Source organism: Cetorhinus maximus, chromosome 1 (assembly GCF_964194155.1).
Source record: "Cetorhinus maximus chromosome 1, sCetMax3.hap1.1, whole genome shotgun sequence".
In the NCBI taxonomy this organism is placed as follows: domain Eukaryota; kingdom Metazoa; phylum Chordata; class Chondrichthyes; order Lamniformes; family Cetorhinidae; genus Cetorhinus; species Cetorhinus maximus.
In genome coordinates this window covers 192,236,295-192,256,828 of record NC_135879.1, presented here as the reverse complement: position 1 = coordinate 192,256,828, position 20,534 = coordinate 192,236,295, and the positions used below count along the sequence as shown (strand labels likewise).

The 20,534-nt window shown below is 41.7% G+C and overlaps 1 protein-coding gene across 1 annotated transcript in view; it reads left to right on the top strand.

Moving 5' to 3' along the window:
- The window catches only part of celf4 (CUGBP, Elav-like family member 4), a 1,291,869-nt gene that overhangs the window by 556,490 nt on the left and 714,845 nt on the right, over positions 1-20,534 (top strand). The window contains exon 3 of the mRNA XM_078551435.1: positions 1,911-1,959. Within this exon, the coding sequence (XP_078407561.1) occupies positions 1,911-1,959 (49 nt within the window). The remainder of the gene's footprint in view (positions 1-1,910; positions 1,960-20,534) is intronic.

Below are 20,534 nucleotides of genomic sequence, written 5' to 3'. Positions count from 1 at the left end.
TTGAAAGGGAGAAGGTACTAGAAAGGCTGGCTATGCTTAGGGGAGATAAGCCACCTGGCCCAGATGGCTTGCATACAAAGTTGCTAAAGGAAGCAGAGTGGAGATAATGGAAGGACTTGCCTTAATTTTTCATGCTTCCCCTAATATGGGAGATGTGCCAGAGGATTGTAGGGTGGCCAATGTGATACCCTTATTCATGAAAGGGTGCAAGGACAACTCTAGCAACTACAGGCTGGTTAGTTTAACATCACTGCTGGTTAAGGTTTTGGAATCCATAATCAGGGAAAAAAATCAACAAGCATTTGGAGAGATTTGAGTTAACTAGGGAGAATCAGCTCAGATTTGTAAAAGGCAGATTGTGCTTTACTAACCTAGTTGGGTTTGTTGATGAATTAAAGAGATGGTGATGAAGGGGATGTGGTGGATGTTGTCTATATGGATTTTAAGAACGCGTTTGACAAGATACCACATAAAGAGCTGGTTAACAAAATCAAGACTTATGGAATAGCAAAGGCAGTGTGCAATTGGGTAAAAGATTGCCTTATGAACAGAAAGCAGCCAGCCATGGTACATACTTGTGTTTTATTGAAGGTGGTAGATAATATTGTTCCCCAAGGGTCAGTACTAAGAACATTGCTTTTTTTTTTGCTATATATAAATGATTTGGATCTTAAGGGAGTCAAGTTTCAAAATTTGCTGATGATACAAAACTTGGAGGAGTTGCAAACAATGAGGATGATACAAATTGCTTGCAGCAGGACATAGATAGGCTAGCAGAATGGGCAGACAAGTGACAGATAAAATTTAATACAGAGAAGTGTGTGCCTTTTGCCAGAGTGATATAGACTCAATGGCAGAGTTCTAAAGAGTGTACAGCAACAGAGGGACCTGGGGGCACATGTGCAACAACCTGTGAAGGTGGCAGGACATATTGAGATAGTGGATAGGAAAGCATATGGAATCCTGGGCTTTAAAAAGAGGCATTGAATTACAAAAAACAGTGAAGTTATGCTGAATCTTTATGCAGCCCTGGTCAAGCTACAACAAGAGTACTGCATCCAGTTCTGGTCACCACATCCTTGAGGCGCTGCAGAGGAGATTTACCAAAATGGTTTCAGGAATGTGGGTTGTTAGCTACAAGATTAGGTTGAAGAAGCTGGGGTTATTCTCCTTGGATAAAAGATGATTGAGGAGAGATTTGATACAGGTGTACAAAATAATGACAGGCTCAGATAAGGTAGATAAGGAAAAGCTTTTACCATTGGCTGATTGTACAAGGACTAAGGGACACAGATGTAAGATTTTGGACAAGAGATGCCGGAGGAATGTGAGGAAGAACTTTTTTACTCAGCGAGTGGTAATGACCTGGAACTCACTGCTCACGAGGGTGGTAGACGTAGAAACCATGATCTCAAAAGGAAATTGGGTGGGCACTTGAAGGAAATACACTTACAAGGCTGTGCATACCAAGCAGGGGAGTGGGTCTGACTGAATTTCTCCACAGGAAGCCTGCATGGGTTCAATGGGCCAAATGGCCATAATGGGCCGTAAATGCCTCTATGTACAAATAATGCAACACTCTTGGTGCTGACTATAATTCATTTGCAGTTTTTTTTTTTGCTTCTGAGCTACTAGATTAACCTACTTGTAAAATATAAATCACATTGTGTGACCCTTATTTTTCTGTTCTTAAAATAAAGCATTTTTTTTTAGAATTTGTCTTACTTCTGATTTGGTTTTCAAAATTCTGCTGCAGTCATCATTCCATGCTGTAAAAGAACTGCAATGAATCCTTTGCTCTTTCACATAACTTCTTGATAATTAATACGTCCTGAGTAGTATGACTTTACTATGTCTAACCTTAAGCCAAATGACTAGAAATGATCTTTGCTTCTTCTTTGTATTCACAGATGAACAGACCGATCCAGGTGAAGCCTGCGGACAGTGAGAGCAGAGGAGGTAGTTGTCTTTATTGCTCCAAGTCTGGTGCTGACTTTATTTTGTTCCGTGTTGCTTGGTTTCTGAGGCGAGGATGTATCAAAACAAGTAAATCAGTGGGTCATTGGACTTTCTTTTCTCTAAGGACATGTGGCCTTAGTTTTCCAGATTTTCCATTGAAATCTGCAGTGTACTTATTCCAATGATCTAATTATCAATTTCCGGCCAGTTTCGTGTGTGGAAAGCTCAATTAACTTAGCTAGTGATCTCTATGTATTTGAATATATTTAGGAGTTTGGTAAATGGATTACTAAAATTGAGAAGAATAATATACTAAGAGGTATTCAAACAATGAGATAACACATATTCTACTTTCATATTGCCAACACTTTTTATACAGCTGTATTCCTGCACCTCATGGTTCTTAACTTAAATTTTCTGGAGAATTCATTACATTAATTTAAAAGACAGACCGAGATGTGCCCCTCACAGCCGGACTCTATGAAGACATTGAAGGAGCTATGTTAAATATAAAGGTGTTTAAGGCATACACATGGATATTTACTAACCAAAACTGGGCTATTAAAGAAAATGTCTTCAAGACATTTTTCAAGATATTTCAAGACATAAGAATAGCAGTTAACATCTGTGGACCTGTGGTAACACATAGCACAATCACTTCATCAGAGGCTCATGCCTTGACCGCTCGGAATTATTTTATAGTATCTCCATGTTCTATAGAACTCCGTATTTGCTCCACAAGCCGAAATGAAAATAAAAACTGTACTAAAAAATTAAAATAAGGCGTGTTTTCCTATCTGATGTTTGAATAATTAAAATCTTGGTCTAACAACAGAATTACAGTAAAGTGCTCTGTTTGTCAAGTGTTGCTTACAACAATAATGCCAGCCATAGTTATTGACATGACTTTACTAAGTCCAGAGAATCTCAGTTATTAGGTCGGATATATGTTATATCTGTAATAAAAAGGTGAGGTCACATTCCAAAATTCCATGGGCTAAGGGAAAGTGCAGAGCAATTGGATTGTACATGGTGAAGGGCAGGATGGAGGGGAAGGGGTCCTGCACTCCATTCAAATTGTGGGGCAAATCATTATTAGGGATTGGTGGGAAAGTCATCCACTCCTTCTCATTGTCTTCTGAAGACTTTGAGTGGGTGTCTACATATGGTTTCCAGACTATCCCAAGGTTTGCAGTCAGTATGACTCTAACAGCACAAAGGTCTCCACTAGGCCTTAAGAAAGCCCTCACAACAGAGGGGGAAAAGATAATTGATCTCAGAAAAAAAATCAATTATTCAATAATGGCCAGCGGCCTCCTGCTCTAGTCAAAAAAATATTTTTTCAAAAGTTTCCTTTTTGATCTGTTAAGAGTCACTGCTGCTCAACATGGAGCCACTCTGATTTCCCAATTGTCCACTGGGGCAGGTGCTATGTCTGTGCTCATACAGGCTGCTTGCCCCAACTAAGAAAATTATTCACCAACCCTGTGATTTAGGGCATTGGAATTCTGCACTTATATCGCTTTTCTGTTTTGTCATGATGCATGTTTATCTAGAGCAGACAGAGCTAGCATTTAATTATTTATTTTACCCTATCTCGAAGGTACATGTGTAGTTTATATTGATTATATCTTTGTAACTCTCTCCCCCAGAGAGCGGAGGAGGCAGGGTTGATGAATATTGTTAAGGCAGAGATAGATAGATTCTTGACTAACAAGGGAGTCAATCGAGGATAGGCAGAGACCACAATCAGATCAGCCAATGATCTTATTGAATGGTGGAACAGACTCAAGGGGCTGAATGGCCTACTTGTGCTCCTAATTTGTATGTTCACATATAAAGTTCTCTTCAAATAGTTTGTAACAAAGTTCTCGACAAACAGGATTTTAATTTTTAATCAGAATGTCCTTTCTGTTATCTTAGCACCTTGAATGTATTCTGTCTCTACATGTGAAATGCACCAGTAATGCAGAACAGATTAGAAATATAAACAGTAAAAAATCTCTCATAGACAAGGTAACCAATATTAGGCAATGCCAGGTGTTGCTTTGTTTAAAAAAAAAACTGTAGATTTTAGGAAGAAGGAATGAGAGAAATATGGATTTCCAAACTTTCAAACCCTGTAAAATAAGTAAAAGTAGGAGACAATGGGGATGAAATTGGTTTCCATTGACTTGGAAAATACTGCCAAGATTTCTAATTTCAAACCAAGTAAAAATGACAGTGAGATAGAAACGAGCCTCCAGAAAGAAATTGAGCAACCATTCTATGAACTTCAGTGGAAGAAAGATCGGGCATGGTGAAAAAATGGCAGCTGATTCACCACAAGCCCATTTCGCACTGTTGGCATAAACTAATTTCACCCCCAATGAGTCATAATTGCTACACAATTAGATTGTAGGGAGCAGACAGAGTGCTCACTTAGTTGGAGTTCAGATGGAGCAATAAGGGAAAGTTTGAAGGAACATTGACCACAATGGTACAGATAAAATAGTGATGGAATGAGAAGTTATATATGCTATAATTTTGAGAACTGATTTAATGACAGCAATTATTTTCTGTGGTATAGCATCCCGTGGATCATTAACCGGTAATGATGATATCCCTATAACTTCTTACTCTTTACTCTGTACTTCAGTGCTACTTTGAATTGTCATTAATAGGTATCCCATTTTACTAAGACCATTATGTATCGGCAAAAATTATGAGCAATGGGAAGAGAGTAAATGGCCATCATTTTATTTATTTTATTACATCATCCCTGGCAATTGACTACATTGCAGCCTTTATTACTTTGGTCTAAAGATTCATTGTGTTATACATAATTAGAAATGAATGAAGTCACATAACAGGCAGCTGTGTTGGTGCCCTAATCGCACAGTGCAATGGTCATTTAAAGTCTTTCAGAGTGGGAGGTTAGCCTATATGTGGCATGTTATGTCTGGGATGTCATGGTGAAACAGTTGTACATTAGTAGATAGATTATACATTTTAGATATCGTAATTGGCTGGCCAGTAGGCATTATTCCCAATAGGATCAGGCATTGCGAGAACGCTATTTGAATTTGAAAATGAGAAGAGCTATCTAGTTAGAATTGTATATAGTGATCTTCCATACAGGATTATGCTTCAACCTTTTGTCTATCAAGTGCACCACAACCATCAGCTCGCTAACAATCTATTGCATATTGCTGAAAAAAAGAGACATATCAAAACTTTTCATCTTGCACTGGTTGGGACACTTCATAAGAATACCAATATTAGGGGAAAACAACAAGTTATACTGTATGAGAAGAGAGTGCTGATTGGTTGGCAAGTAGACTCTGATTGGTAGAGGCATTGCCATGGAGAATGCACCAATTGATGGTGATTGACAATTAACTGCCAAGCATTGTTTGAAATTAAAACTAGGCAGCTTGACTCTGATTGGTCAAAGCATTACCCTGAGCAATGAGTATTTATTTTGTTTAGCTGAAACAGGTGCAATGTGTGTACATGTTCTTTCCGCCTGCAAAGAACAGGGCCCTGCGTATTAATATATGTGGCTTCCAGTACATGCAAATGTGCCACACTGTGAGCCTGACTGACAATCTTAAATTGGTTGTCAGTGTAATTCTTAGCATGTTGAGGACTATTTAGCAAATGCTGTCCAATCATGAAATCACATCTAAAGCTGGACACTGTGTTTTGAGTTTTTCAAGCACGGGCTGGTTGGGTATGGTCTGTACCTTGCCCATTGCGAACAGCGGCTGGGACATGCTGTTTGATATGATTCGTCAGTCTCTGGGATGTATGGCATACATACCTAGAATCACACTGGCACTGAAATTCATATACCACATTACTCATTTGTGTGATTGCAGAATATCTTTTTGGCTTGATGGCAGCATCCTGTTAGTGGTGAATACCACTCAGGTTGCTACTGCATAGTAGCAGCGTGAAACAGCTAACTTCACCTGTTGCTCAAATTTTTGAGATACCTTGCCCTTCCAGGATAACCTGAGGTAGACTGGGCACTTTTCAGGGCCAAAAGTGACGGCAAACATGAGTTTATGTGAGATACAGTGAGATACAGTGTGAAATGATCTAATCAGGGTAGCCATTGTAATGGCTTGACCCTTTGATACCTTTGATGCGTCCTATTTCAGCAACAAGCTTGCATGGTGAGCATGTGGCCCTATTTACAAGGTTGCCAATAAGACAAACCTTATAGCATGTGGAACTGCAAGAATCTCAAAGCGTATATGATCTGTGAAAATGGGCTAGCGGTAGGCCATGGTAGAGAACCCCCTGACAGATTTCTCAACTACTACATCAAAGAAGGGGAGTTCATTTGACTGCTCCCCAGGTGAAGCTAGCTGTTTCACACTGTTACTATGTAGTAGCAACATGAGTGGTATTCACCACTAACAGGATGCTACCATAAAGCCAAAAAGATACTCTACCTATCACACAAATGCGTAAGGTGCTATATTAATGTCAGTGCCAGTGTGATGCTAGATATGTAGCCGTACTCCCAAAGACTGGAAGATTGTATGAAAGAGCATGTCCAAGCTACTGTTTGCAATGGGCAAAGTACAGACCGTACCTAACCAGCCCATGTTTGCAAAACTCAAAACTAAGTGGCCAACATTAGATGTGATTCTGCGATTGGACAACATGTGCTAAATAATCCTCAGTGTGCTAAGAATTACGCTGACAACCAATTTAAGATTGTCAGTTGGGCTCGCAGTGTGGCACATTTGCATGCACTGGAAGCTACATTTTTTAATACACAGGGCCCTGTTCTTTGCAGACAGAAAGAACATGTACACCCATTGCGCCTGTTTCAGCTAAACAAAATAAGTGACAGCCATTTGCTGACATATTCCTCAGGTCAATGCATTGACCAGTCAGGGTCAAGCTATCTGGTTTAAATTTCAAACAATGCTTGGCAGTTAACTGTCAATCACCATCAATAGGTACATTCTACCAATGTACCTCTACCAATCAGAGTCCACTTGCCAACCAATCAGCGCTCTCTTCTCATACAGTATAAATTATTGTTTTTCCTTTATATTGGGAGTCTTGCAAAGTGTCCTGATGAGTGCAAGACAAAAAACTTCCATATGTCTCTTTTTTCAGCAATACTCATGTTCTATACTACCAAACAACTACACTGTTGCTTATTGTTCATCCAACTAGGTAGATTTTTTTTTGTTTTTTACCATCATGGCACAGTATCAGAATGCTGCTTTTTTTTAAAAAAAATGTCTGCCCATAAATGATGGCAAACCTCTCACCCCATTATTCAGATTCTTTCTTAATGAATTCAAGGAGTTACAGGTGTTAATGGTAGGCTGGACAACATTAGAATAAGCAATTTAATACCATAATGCTATATTAAATGCATGATTGCGTTTACTGCTTGAAGTCATGATTCCAGAATGGTGGTGCTGATGGTATAGGGAAAGAACAGTTCAATAAATCCAGAGTTATTTTTCAAAGAGTTATGATAAATAAAATTCAATTTCCACCCATAAATTTTCCATTTGGTTATGCCAGATCCCTCCCCATAATGCATATCAGGCACATTTCTAGGGGTTTTGGCAAAGGGGGGCTAACCACCTGAAACAGCCATTCAGGGTTTCTTAAGTACACTTTGGTACAAGTGCTGTACTGGATGCAGAAGTAATGTAAAAGGCAGATAGTAAGCCTAATTCATTGTTTTCGAGAATTGCAATGGTAATTCAGCTAGTGGAATGGTTTTGTTCCATGGGCTTGGATACTGTGATTTTTTAACTTGATCTTACAAATCAATAGAATAGTTCAATCTATGGAAATTCTAGTATATTTATATTTTTTGGAGGATGAGGAACAGAGGGGTGCCACACAGTTGGGAGTGAGCCAGAGGAAAACTTTGCCCAACTGCCAGATCCTCTTAACTGAGGATACAGGCAAAGGGAGGTTTGGAGAAACTGCAAAAGCTGTGACGATGCTAATATGTTCATTCTTGGTTGTGGGTGTCACTGGAAAGGCTGGTATTTTTTGCCAAATCCCTAGCATATAACTAAATGGACTGCAGTGGTTCAAGAAGGCAGCTCACCACCACCTAGCCAGCGATGATCACATCCCTTAAATGAATAAAAAAGTGACTCTTTAGGCAACTCAGAGAGCAATTACAAGTTGATGTGGAACTAGAGTGAATTAAATGTCAGACTAAGGTTATCAAACTTCCTTCTCTCAAGGACATTATGGAACGTTGATTGTTCCAACAGCTTCAGGGGCAGTTGTTTTAATGAATTTGGCTTTATATTTCTAGAGCTTTGAAAAATACGCATTAAAATTCTAAGATTTCCAGGGTGCGATTTGAAGTTCACCAGGTTCCAAGAGAACTAACATAGCCACTACGCTACTCTATCCATAGGAGCTAAATGCTGTGATGACCGAGTCATGATTCCAGCAGCTGGCAAGGTTGAATGCATCTCCTTCCAGCCTAGCAAAGACTCTAGCTGCGCCATCAGTGACTGTGTCGGCCACAGATGTCTGAAACCGGCAGCTGACGTATCAATCAGCACAGACTTTATTTCCTGCCGTCATGTTTATTGTATCAAACACTTGGGGCAGAATTTTTCGCTGAGCAGGTGGGCATGTGCCTGACCCACTCGAATGTAAAATGACGCGTGACGACGCCAGGAGAGTGTCCCGAGGTCATCGCTCTCCCGACGTCATCGTGCACCCGCGTGATATTTCAGTCGGTGGGCTAGATTTTACATTGCCCGTGAGATTTTGCATTGTCGCACGGGCAAAACGGGCAGGCAGGCAGCTGACAATTTGCTCAACCTCATCCAAGGGTGGGATAAAAAGGGTCAGCAGCATTGCCGTTGAGAGTAGTGAGCAGATTTGGAGATGGTTTGCTGCTGGTTGCTTATTGGTACCCGAAAGCTTCCTTTCTGTTCGCGGCTTCATTCTTAGTGTTTCCAGGCTTCACTTCAGGACTATTGCTGTCCCCAGGTCCAGGGAGGATTCAAACTGTTTGGACTCTTCCAGATATCAGATAGCCTTCCGTTACCCTGGTAATGGGGATTGTGGTCTCTGCTGGAGGCACCTCCTCCTCTGAGGAAGAGAGGGGCAGAAGGGAGAGGAGGCCAGGTGCCCCCCCCATGCAACTTCCAGGGGAGGGGCCTGTGGGAGGAGAGGTTCAGGCATAAGGGATGCAGGGCCAGCAGGAAGTCCAAGGTGGAAGAGGCCACAGAAGACGTCGCTATCCTGCTGCCAGGGTTTACAGGCGGCGACGCACCTACCTCAGTATGTCTGAGGTGCATTGCTGAAGGAGGCTCCACCTCTCGAGGGAGACTGTAACCTCCATTTGTCAGGTGACTGGGCCTGAGATCAGCTCTGACTGTGTGGGTGGACACCCTATGCCAGTGGCTCTGAAGGTCACAGTGGCCTTCAACTTCTATGCCTCCGGCTCTTTCCAAGGGCCAGTGGGGGATCCGTGTGGAGTCTCCCAATCAGCTGTCCACAGTTGCGTCAAGCTGGTGATAGAAGCTCTGTTCAGGTGAGTACTGACATTTATTCTTCACTTTATGTGCAAGGCCAGCCAGGCTGAGCGAGCCAAAGGCTTTTCAGTGATTGCTGGGTTCCCCTATGTCCAGGGTGCCATCGACTGCACATGTGGCCATCAAGGCACTGGCGGGTCAGCCAGGTGCCTTAGTCAACAGGAAGTGATTCCACCCCATGAACGTGCAGATAATGTGTGACCATAGGATGAATATCCTACAAGTTTGTGCAAGGTACCCTGGCAGCTCCCATGACACTTACATCCTGAGACACACCCAGGTGCCAAGGCTCTTCAGTGCTCCAGCCCGACTGGATGGATGGCTGCTGGGTGACAAGGACTATCCTTTGAAAAGGTGGCTTATGACGCCTCTCCACCACCCAAGAACAGAAGCAGAGTAGTGTTACAATAGGAGTCATGCCTCCACACGGGCAGTGATAGAGAGGACAAAAGGTCTTCTGAAGATGCACTTCCAATGCCTGGATCATTCAGGGGATGCACTGCAATACCCCGCAGAGCAGGTGTCACTGATAGTGGTTGCATACTGCGCTCCTCACAATCTGGCACTGGCAAGGGGGTACCCAGTGGAGGAAGAGGATCTTGACACAACTGCACAGGCCACAGATGATGAATCCAGAAGTGAGTCAGAAGATGAGCATGGTGAGGAGAATGCTGAGGACATGGAGGCAAACCTCAGTGACCCGCAGGGAGGAAAATATGTCTTGATCCAATGCTCCTTCAGCTAGGCTGCCAAAGACCTGCTTCCACCTCATGCCAGGGCTGCTGCCTCCATCTTGGATGCCTGAGATGACCCTTTCATTTGAACCCAAAGTCCACTCAGTGCCTGTGCAATAAAGTTTAGAGCCACTCACATCCAGCATTACATAATGGCATACACTGCACCAAAAAAAAGAGTGAAGACTTGCAGGTCTGAGTGCAACCCCAGGAACCCCTGATTCTGCCCCTGGAGCTCTTCATGAGAGTCGCCACTCTCTCAATGGAGCAGGCAGTGTCGTCGGCCATGAGGCCCAACGCAGTGCTGATGCTCTGCATGGACTCTCCATAATGGACACCATGGCACCCAGACCCTCATGGCTCTCCACTAGATCCTCCCAGACATCCCACTAGACATCCAGCATCTGCTGCCTAATGGACGACTCCAGGGGCTCTTCATCTGTCTTCGGCTCAGCTTAGCCCTGGTCCCCAGCAGTCCCCTGACTGCCAGCATCCTGTCAGGGCACTCCCTGCCTTCACCTGCCCCTCAAGCAAGTGTCAAGCACCCTCACCATTGTGCACCAACATTCTAGCCACCAATCTAATGCAGGCCGAGGTGCTGATATCTGTGCTGGTGCCTGCTTCAGAGAGCGGGTGTGATGCAGGTGCAAATGAAGCCCAGAGGTCCTTCAGCGTCAGGGGTGGCCCTTCAGGGTCCAAAAAGCAAGTGCATGCTGGCGAATCTAAGAGAGAACAAGGACATGTCATTAGTTAAAGTCATCACATTGTCACTGTGCATGCCAGGCATCCTGGTGAGACAATGCGGATCTGCATCATGGTGCCATCTTCTTCCAATGATCAATGGAGACTCCAGTTTTGAGGCTCCCATCAATGAAGAGACTACACCAGAATGGTTGCACAATCCAAAATTCTCACCTCTGTGCACTGCACTCTTACCTTCATCTGGTGCCCCCATCTCTCCACAAGTGCCAGCTCTCTAGCTCTAGAGCATCCTGCTCAAATCTGGTGAGCAGCAGCAGGTTGGGTGGGCCTTCACCTGTACGTGACCTCTATGATTGATTATGGCTTGTCTTCTCCTGAAAAGACAGCCCAGGTGGGGGGGGGGGGGCATGCTTTAACACTTCTGCACACTGATCCATGCCAACATGGTACTCAGCCTTCCTGAGCACAGCAGGTCATTGGACATCTTCCGGCGCTACACCACGTCATGGCTGCTGACCTGCACTGCAACCTTCTCCCATGCCCTCTTTGTGAGGTGCGATGGCCTCCTCCTCCTTAATTGGCCTGCCGACGTGGAATCGCGGTCGGGGGCTGATCGTGGGCGGCGGCCTGTTTCCTGGCCGATCCCAGGTCCACCAACCGCGCCCGCCCACTGAGCTGAAAATTCTGCCCTTGATATTGGGATATCATTTACCCTTTGGAAAAATTGCACTGTGCATTCACAATATTTATAGACTTTTTAACGAAGTGCCTTCCCCTTTATGTGGCAATATCACTAAGTGTTCACATCCCTTTTACATTCTCTCAACAACTCTTGTCAGCAGCAGCTTACAGACCACCCACACCTGTTCCAGTGAGCCTCCAGCACTGCACTCAATATGGGAGGCATCTTGTCACCTTTGCTATGATCAGGCTAATTCCAGATGTTTTAGGGGGTTCATCTATCTCCCAAATTGGGCAAATACAAAAGCTGCCCATCAAAGCCAAATGTTGATCCAAATTGTTTTAATGCAGATTTCTCAGAAAGTATCAAAATTGCTTCCTTTGTGACACATAGCTCCTTTGAACAGCTTCCAGTTCCCTATTTCAGTATGGAACATGTTGGATTGTGTACCTAAACCATAAATGTGAAGTGATTTTAACTGCCATTTTCAATTTATTTAAAATATTTACAACTATTATCAAAAACTACATAGCAAAAAACTCTTATTTGATTAAAGATCTAAATTTCAACCTCTTACTAAACTCCACTAAAAGAAAAAAGAAAAAAACTGCGGATGCTGGAAATCCTTCAGCAGGTCTGGCAGCATCTGCGGAGAGGAGCACAGTTAATGTTTCGAGTCCGAATAACCCTTCAACAGAACTAAGTAAAAATAGAAAAGAGGTGAAATATAAGTTGGTTTAAGGGGGGCAGGGGGCAGTGGGACAAGAAGACCTGGATAGAGGGCCAGTCTATCACTGGCCCTCTATCCAGCTCTTCTTGTCCCACCCACCCCCTTAAACCAACTTATATTTCACCTTTTATCTATTTTTACTTAGTTCTGTTGAAGGGTCATTCCGGCTCGAAACATTAACTGTGCTCCTCTCCGCAGATGCTGCCAGACTTGCTGAGTTTTTCCAGGTATTTTTGATTTTGTTTTCCACTAAAAGAAAATTAGCTAAACAAAAAGAATAAAACTGCCCCCCTGCCTTGAACACTGTTTTAATATGCAATGGTAATTTGAATGAAATTGCACACCCAGGATTGAGGTACAGTCAAATGGAACACATGTTGGAGAATCAAAGCTGTAGAGCTGTAGCTCTATCTCTGCCTCATGTTCACTCCAAGAATGGCTCAATGCTGAGAGTGCTGAATGTACCCTATAGAGTAAGACGGATTGGATTCTCGATATATTCTTTGTACCCTGCAGCATCTGGTGATGCTCCAGCCTGCACAATACCCCTTATACCCCTTGAGCTAGGTTTCCATCCAATGTTCATTCTTTACCTGTTGAAATGAACCTCAGGGGCACCACTTAGATGTCTCAACACAACCTTACTAAAGCTGATACTTGACTATTGGACAATGGGCAGCATGTGCAGATTAAAACCCAAGGTGACATCATTCAGAAATGAGCATCGCCCTCTCCCCCATTGAACAAAACAGTAATGCATGTGCTTTTCCTTAGTTATGAAGTAATCTGTTATTCCATGCTTCATTAAGTTCTGATAAATGGGATATTGAAAAAAATATTTCTTTCAACTGACAGTAGATAAATGACAGCCATCATGAAGCCTTCTACGTTAGCTGGCAACCACTGACCCATGCAGATTATAAGGCTATATATGGCACATCACTAGATCAAAAAAAAGCCTTATTTTGAATGCATATCCGGCATTAACACAAAAAACAATGGATTCTACCTGGGACACTTTTGGAAAAATTGTAGCATTCTGGAACTCACTACTTAGCTGCAATTAAACAGAGAAGATGGAAGAGGCTTTCCAAAATCAGTGCAGTCTAAAGTATCAAATCCTCATAAATGTACAGTCAGTTTGCCAAGAAATGTGCTCCAGTTATATAAGCTACAGAGAGTAAATGCTAATTTGATTCAGACTAAAGAGAGAACAAAAACTAGAAAGCACATAACAAAAATCTATATTTGCACCAAAGTGGTTGGGGAATATATTTCCTGTTATTTGTTAATGTTAGTGAGAAAGTAAGGGACCTACTTTGTATCCACATGAAACTTTTTTTTCCTAATATTGGTAAATGGATGAAGATATAACTCTCAATTACAGAGTATGCAGTTGTTTTCCCCTTAAATCTGACAATAGATAATCTATATTAATGAGCACTATAAAAGTTAGACAATTGTGGAACAGTTTCCGGCTGAAGGAAGAATTTGTATTTAATGTATTGAGGAATTTTGTACAGGAATATGGTTTTATACATTGGAATTTTACTCTTATATCGCAATTCCGTGTGGGCATTATGTGCTTTTATCTAGAGCAGACAGACCTTTAATTCTTTATTTTACCATATTTGGAGGGAACATGTGTAGCTAATAGTGATAAAGTGTTCTTCAAATAGTTTGCTACAAAGTTCTCGGCAAACATGGTTTGAATTTTTAATCAGAATGTCCTATCAGTTATCTTAGCATGAATGTATTCTATGCTCCTACATATGAAATGCACCAGTAATGCAGAATAGGTTAGAAGTATGAACAGTAAAAAATCCCTCATTAGGCAAAATGATCAATATTAGGCAATGCCAAGTGTTGATTTTTTTTTTAAAACTGTAGATTTTAGGAAGAAGGAAAGAGTAAGAGAGATATGGAGTTCCATACTTTCAAACCCTGTAAAATAAGTAAAATTATGAGACAGTAAGCCGAACTGAAGGCTCCTTGATTCCCACAAATATTCTAATTATTAGCAGAATCTGCATGAATTCTACAAAAGCAAAATACTGCAGATGCTGGAAATTTGAAAGAAAAACAGAAAATGCTAGAAATATTGAGCAGGTCTGGTAGCATCTGTGGGGAGAGAAACAGAAGGCTGTTCTTTTCCAGCCCTTTGGAAATGGGCTGGAAGGCAGGTCAGCTGGTAATATTGGTGGGTGTCAGGAGAGAAGCCCAATGACTTCCCACCGCCATGGCAGGAACCTCTGTGGCACAGCCATCAACCGGGTAGCCAATTAAGGCAATGAATTGACCAATTAAGGGCCAGTTCCCACCCCCACTGGCATTTTACCTGCATCAGGAGGGCAGACTGCCAAGTAAATCCTACTGACCTCCAAGAATGTTCCCAGTGGAGGGGCCGCCTTATTGGCTGTTCCAAGGCCCACAGAGGGGCCTCAGCTGCCCCTGATCCTGCATGCCTGGTCCTGGCTTGCTGAAAGAAACTTACCTCACCTTCAGGGCCAGCTTAGCATGGAGGTGCCCTCTTCCTCATCCTGCAGCGTCAACAAAGGTCACCACTAGCAATGGCACTGCCAAGGCTGCTGGCTCTTAATTGGGCTGATAGTTCTGGGAGGAGGCTGCTGTCCTTCAATTGGATGGCAGTCCCAGAGACGGCCTCTTAATTGGCCCTGGCAGCAGGGCTTCTTCCATGGTGATAAAATTCAACTCAGAGCTCAGGTTTGTGACCTTTCATCAGAATACCAATCTTCCATTTACCAATCGGTAGACCACTGAAAACAAAGGACACTATGATATGACTCCAAAATAAAAAGAAAACAATTGGTTGATGAATTCAGATTAGCAAGATTTTAATTATTGATAAGGAGAGTCGTGCATTTCATTAAACTAAACTTCATTTTATTTCCAATTGCATCTGGAATGAACGATTTTCACTTGTGGTGTGGCAATCATCGTGAATAATTTCACTTGTATTTTTGTTAAGCAGTAATCAGGCCTGTAGAAGATGTGCCACTTTTTACTAAATCTTAAATATTGCTGAATAACGCAGCTACTGTCCAAATGCGGAATGGGAAATTATTTTGGATAAAATATTGCTAAGAATGTTGGGTTGTCCTCAGTCGCTCCACAGACATGCGAGGCAAGGTCAAGCCAAAAAATACAGTGAAATGTCATTGAGTTTAGGTAATTACCATTTCCACTGGTGAGAATGGCTACTAACTACTATATGATTATAAAATCTGATCTTCGTCTGGATGGATTATTATCCAGATTAAATTTATGTCATCAGAGAGGGGAAAGCGTGTGATAATTTTATTAAAGATATCATTGTATGGACAAACTATCTATGCTCATTTTGTTAGGTGAGCCTAGAATTGTAATGAGCTGTTATTAAAAATAATTTGATTTGTGAGCTACAATTACATTAGCATACTTTTGTCGCACTTGTGCTATAGATCTGTTCTGCATTTGTATCCTTGTAGGTTGATTTATACGCTGAGAACTGATATTTTTATCTGTATTTCACTGCCAAATGAGCACTTATGAGGATCAAGCTTAGTTACTGGAGGAGAATAGGTGAATAGTGGGTAGAGTGCAGCCAATGCCTCTTCATTCTTGCCAGGTGGAGGCCTGAGCCATTTAGGGCCCTTAGCTTCATTTTCTTTGTATTAGGAGGCTGCAAACGTGCCACTGCAACACCTCAACACCTAAATCTCATTCCTGCGTTCAAATCCCCTTATTTCCACTCCTTCTGTAATGTTACCAACTCTCCTGAAGCAATGATCTGCCCTCTTATGATGGTGGCCCCTTTTACATCCTCCCATTCATTTTACCCATCGTTGGTAGCCATGCTGCCAGTTGACTCGGCATCATGTTCTGGAATTACTCCACTAAACTCCTCCACTTCCACGCTGACTTTGTTTCTGGAGTAGTGGTGGGGGGCGTGGTGGGTGTGGTAGGGAACGTGCCATCTGCACAACAGCCCACCCCGGCCCCTGTATTTTTCTGCCCTCTGTTTCTGTAATACACTTAAGTGCCTTGATTTTTTTTGGTTCTACTTTGAACAACTATATAAATACAAGTGCTTGTGGTTTATTTTTAATTTTAGATTTCGCAACAGTTTGAAAAGACTTTTATATGCGGTGTTCTGCAGACATCCCCTCTAAAAATAATAAAAACTCAGACATTGTTTTTCTAACCTCTAACCATGCAATTGCAAAAACAAATAGGGGAAATCACCTGTGACCAATTTAGGAATAACTTTGGAAACATAGCTCTGATCCCCTTGAAAGCTTCAGGAAGTTGTGGTAGCCCAAAGCAGATCATTATTACAGTTTTCAAAAGCAACTTACATTGTATAACTAGAAATGTCTGACTTCTTTTCTCAGGATCAGAACAAGTTCTCTTCAAAATACTGTAATGACCCTTCATCCACCATTTATTGGCATTGCCATTGGAAAAAGAGATAATTTAATGCAACTGACCTAATCTTTGCATTTTATGTACATGGCCTCTAGCCCTGCCCCCCTCTATCCATCTTAAATGATCAAACTGAGTCCAATCACTTCATCATTTTGTAAGTCCCAACTATATCTTCACCAAGCCTGCTTTTCTCTAAAGTAAATCGTCTTAATGCATTGTGGGAAAACTCTTAGAATCCATAATTTGAGATAAAATTAATATCATTATTATGCATTCAATGGAAAAATACTGAAAGCTGGGGCTGAACAGTGAGACCCTAGTGCTTCAACCTCTCTGAAAACCCAAGTTTGGATAGATAAAGGCATAAAAAGAGCCAACACCATTTTGGGTATTTTAAACAGGACATAAAGTACAATGATTAATGATAAATTTCTCCAGAACATTGGTTCTTGTAGTTAGGCATACAGTTTGGGGCACCTACTTATAGAAAATACATTAAAATAGATTTTATTATTTAGACTCACTATGGTGATGCTGGAAATAGGAAACCAAAGTTACAACGAGAAACTTAAGAAAGAAAGATGACTTTCACTGGAGCAGAGAAAGCTAAGAAGAGATTTAATGGAGGTTTTTGAAGTTATGATAGAGTTTCGATAGCGTGAATGAGGAAAGTCTATTACTTCTGGTTGGGAAGTCAGTGATTAGAAATCATAAAATTGTCGAAAAGAGACCAACATGTGAGGATACGAGAATGGTACAAGAATGAACAAGTGTACGTGATCTTAAAATTGGAGCTAGGTGATTTTGGATTAAAACCAGTTTTTCTTACAAATGATCGGAGAAATCTATAATTCATTGCCCCAGAAGACTCTGCATACTAGGTCAATTAAAAATTTCAAAACTGAAATTGACAGTTTTTGTTAGGTAATGTTACCAAAGGATGTGGAGAAAAGGCAGGTAAATGGAGTTGTGGTACAGATCAGCCATGTTCTAATTGAAGGGTAGAATAGGCCCAAGGGGCTGAATGGCCTCCTCCTGTTTCTATTTTCCTATAACTTCAATGTATTTTTCTGTAACAAGATGCCAAAATCTGCATACAGTGGTCTGTGGCTTAACCATTGTTTTGTTTAAAATAAAATCATTGGGCAGGATTTCCCCCACCCACCTGCCACCGCGATCTTCCGGTCCCACCGCAAGTCAATGCAAGCTTCTGGCTGGGGCACTGCCTCACCTGTGGCGGGGCCAGAAAATCCTGGCCACTATGTTGAATTTTGTGGTGCTCGACAGTGACCTCAAAGAAAGCTTCCCACAAAGATCTACTGATTTCTGTGGCATTTATTTCCCCTTTCTTGATGTCACTTTGAACCTGATGCCAAGTCAAGGAGATTTCAACGTGTCCAGGAGCAGTGATGTCATCAAGCAGGGTAAACCAATCACATTGATGTACTCTTATAGACAGCAAGCCAGGAAAAAGTACTGAATCCCTTCACTTTTACTTTAAATTTCACATATAATGAAATAATGATTGGGACATACACATGAGATTAAGGTAGAAGCAAAAATATCATAATTTTTTTTAAAATGAAAATGTATGGAATAAAGATAATATTTGGTATTCAACAAATATAAAATTGCACTTTCAGGACCAGTGAGGCTATTTAGCAGTAATTATGACCTTAGTAAGCTGTTAGCTTCTCATCAGTTCAATGATTTCTAATTAATTACATTCTGGGAGGAAGCTCAGCAGTGTACCCCCTGGAGAAATGTAGTATCACTGACAGCAACTTCTAGGTTTCCATGTTTAATTGCACATGTGCCGACTCCAGAAGTGGCTGTCAGATTCAGAGGGGCAGTGACAATGAACATTGACAGTTTTTCCGTTATTACCACTGCAAAATCTGGAACTGTGCTGCCTAATGATTGTATTGTTTGCCTCATTTATAAAGCTGAAGGTTGGACCATTTGTTGTTTCATGAGGGGAGCAGTATTATAATATGTAATAACAAATGTGTTACTGTGTTGGTACATTTTTGCCACAGTTAAGAAAATGTGTGTTATTTCAAAACAATTAAATCAATGCAAAAATAGATTAAACTGTGCACAGAAATTCAAATTGCATTAAATTAGATTAAAGTATGCATAAACTAACTTTATGGGCTGGCTTTTCTTGGAGTTGGGGAGACTCTGTGGAGGGGTGAAAATGGTAGCTTGGGCAGAATTCCAGGATTCCGTACCCCATTCCCAGGGTTTCCAATTTTCAGGAGTGCCTTTTAAGGGTACAAGCTGGTTCGAGTCATGTGCCTGCACCCCACATTCCCATCCTGGCCGGTTCCATTGCAGGGATAGGTGTGTCCTAGCAACTTTCGTGGATTCTGGCAAGCTTTTCAAAGAGTTGTGGTTCATGGCACCTCAGAGGTGTCGTAAACCAATGTTTGCATGAGAGAAACTTATGAAGGATAAGTTCAAAAGGCCCTCCTCATGTCCCCATGCCAAGTTATGTATTCCACCCATGCCCTTTGGCCTTCCATGTCTTTCATGCCAAGATATGGCCCCCACCCACCCTCTATGGCCCCTCATGCTCCCTCATGCCAAGGTATTATGCATTCTTGGCTGAAAGCCCAAATGCCCAATAGAGTACTGAAACACCTGAGCTCCAGGGAAAACATGGCTTGATTAACAGCTCTGGCTTGCAGATCTCTTTTGTCAATTGCACAATGTGTATCTACACATGATAAAGAAGTTTAAAGTGCTTGCAATCTCAGCTATTGATACTTTAAAGGGTCTGGATCATTGACACTTATAAAGCCTGTAGTAAAAAGGAGAGTTTTTTTTAAGAAAGTGGAAAGTTGTCAATGAATAACTGGGTCTTTTAAACCTTTTTTTTCACATCCTAGCAGTATATAGCAGTGTATAGCAGGTGAGTGGGCATGCAAGTGCCATAGCTTGGGATGGCAGCATAAGGGGCCATAGGGATGGGTGGGAGATGTACCTTGCAATGTGGGGCATGAGGGGCCAAGAGGGTAGGTGGGGGGCAAGAGGTGACATGGATGAGGCATGGAAGTGTGTTGGGGGTGGCGGGGTGTGAGGTGTTAGGGCTAGGGGGCCTTATTTTCTTCATAATAACTGGCATGAAACAGCAGCAGAGCACTGAGGTGGACCTCTTAAACAGCCCACCTTGACACCCGGCAGGGGTGAGCTGGGAATTTTTCCAACTACCACTACCCACCCGCAAGGACAAAAATCCAGCCTTGTATAATTTTGATTATTTATGAACTAAGGGATTGACAAAATAAATTAATGCAAAGTAGAAGAAATTCTTCGTTATACCATTTATATGTAGCATATCATTTATTCTGTAATTACTATCTTTCATAATACACTGAAGTATTCTAGTGCTCCAATGATCTGTGAGCAGCATTGAGAAAGGGATGGAATATAGGGTTCTGTTTATTCAGCAGTGGGAGAGATAGAGACAAGTTAACAGGATTATGTACAGTCAGTCAGAGAAGGTCACGGTCCAAAATAAGGGAACAATGAAGCCTGGCTTGTAGTATGGTGAGAGGAAGGTATACAGTCTGTGGCATGGAAGCCATGTCAAACAGGTAGACTTGTGAGAAGATGGCCTGAGCTGGGAAGTACTTAAGGTGGTTGCATATATCTTTTGATATAAAAAAATTACATTGTAATATTTATACAGATTTATTGTACTTTTAAGAAATCCACAAATTGTTCTTTGACATTGTTATTTCTGCACTTTA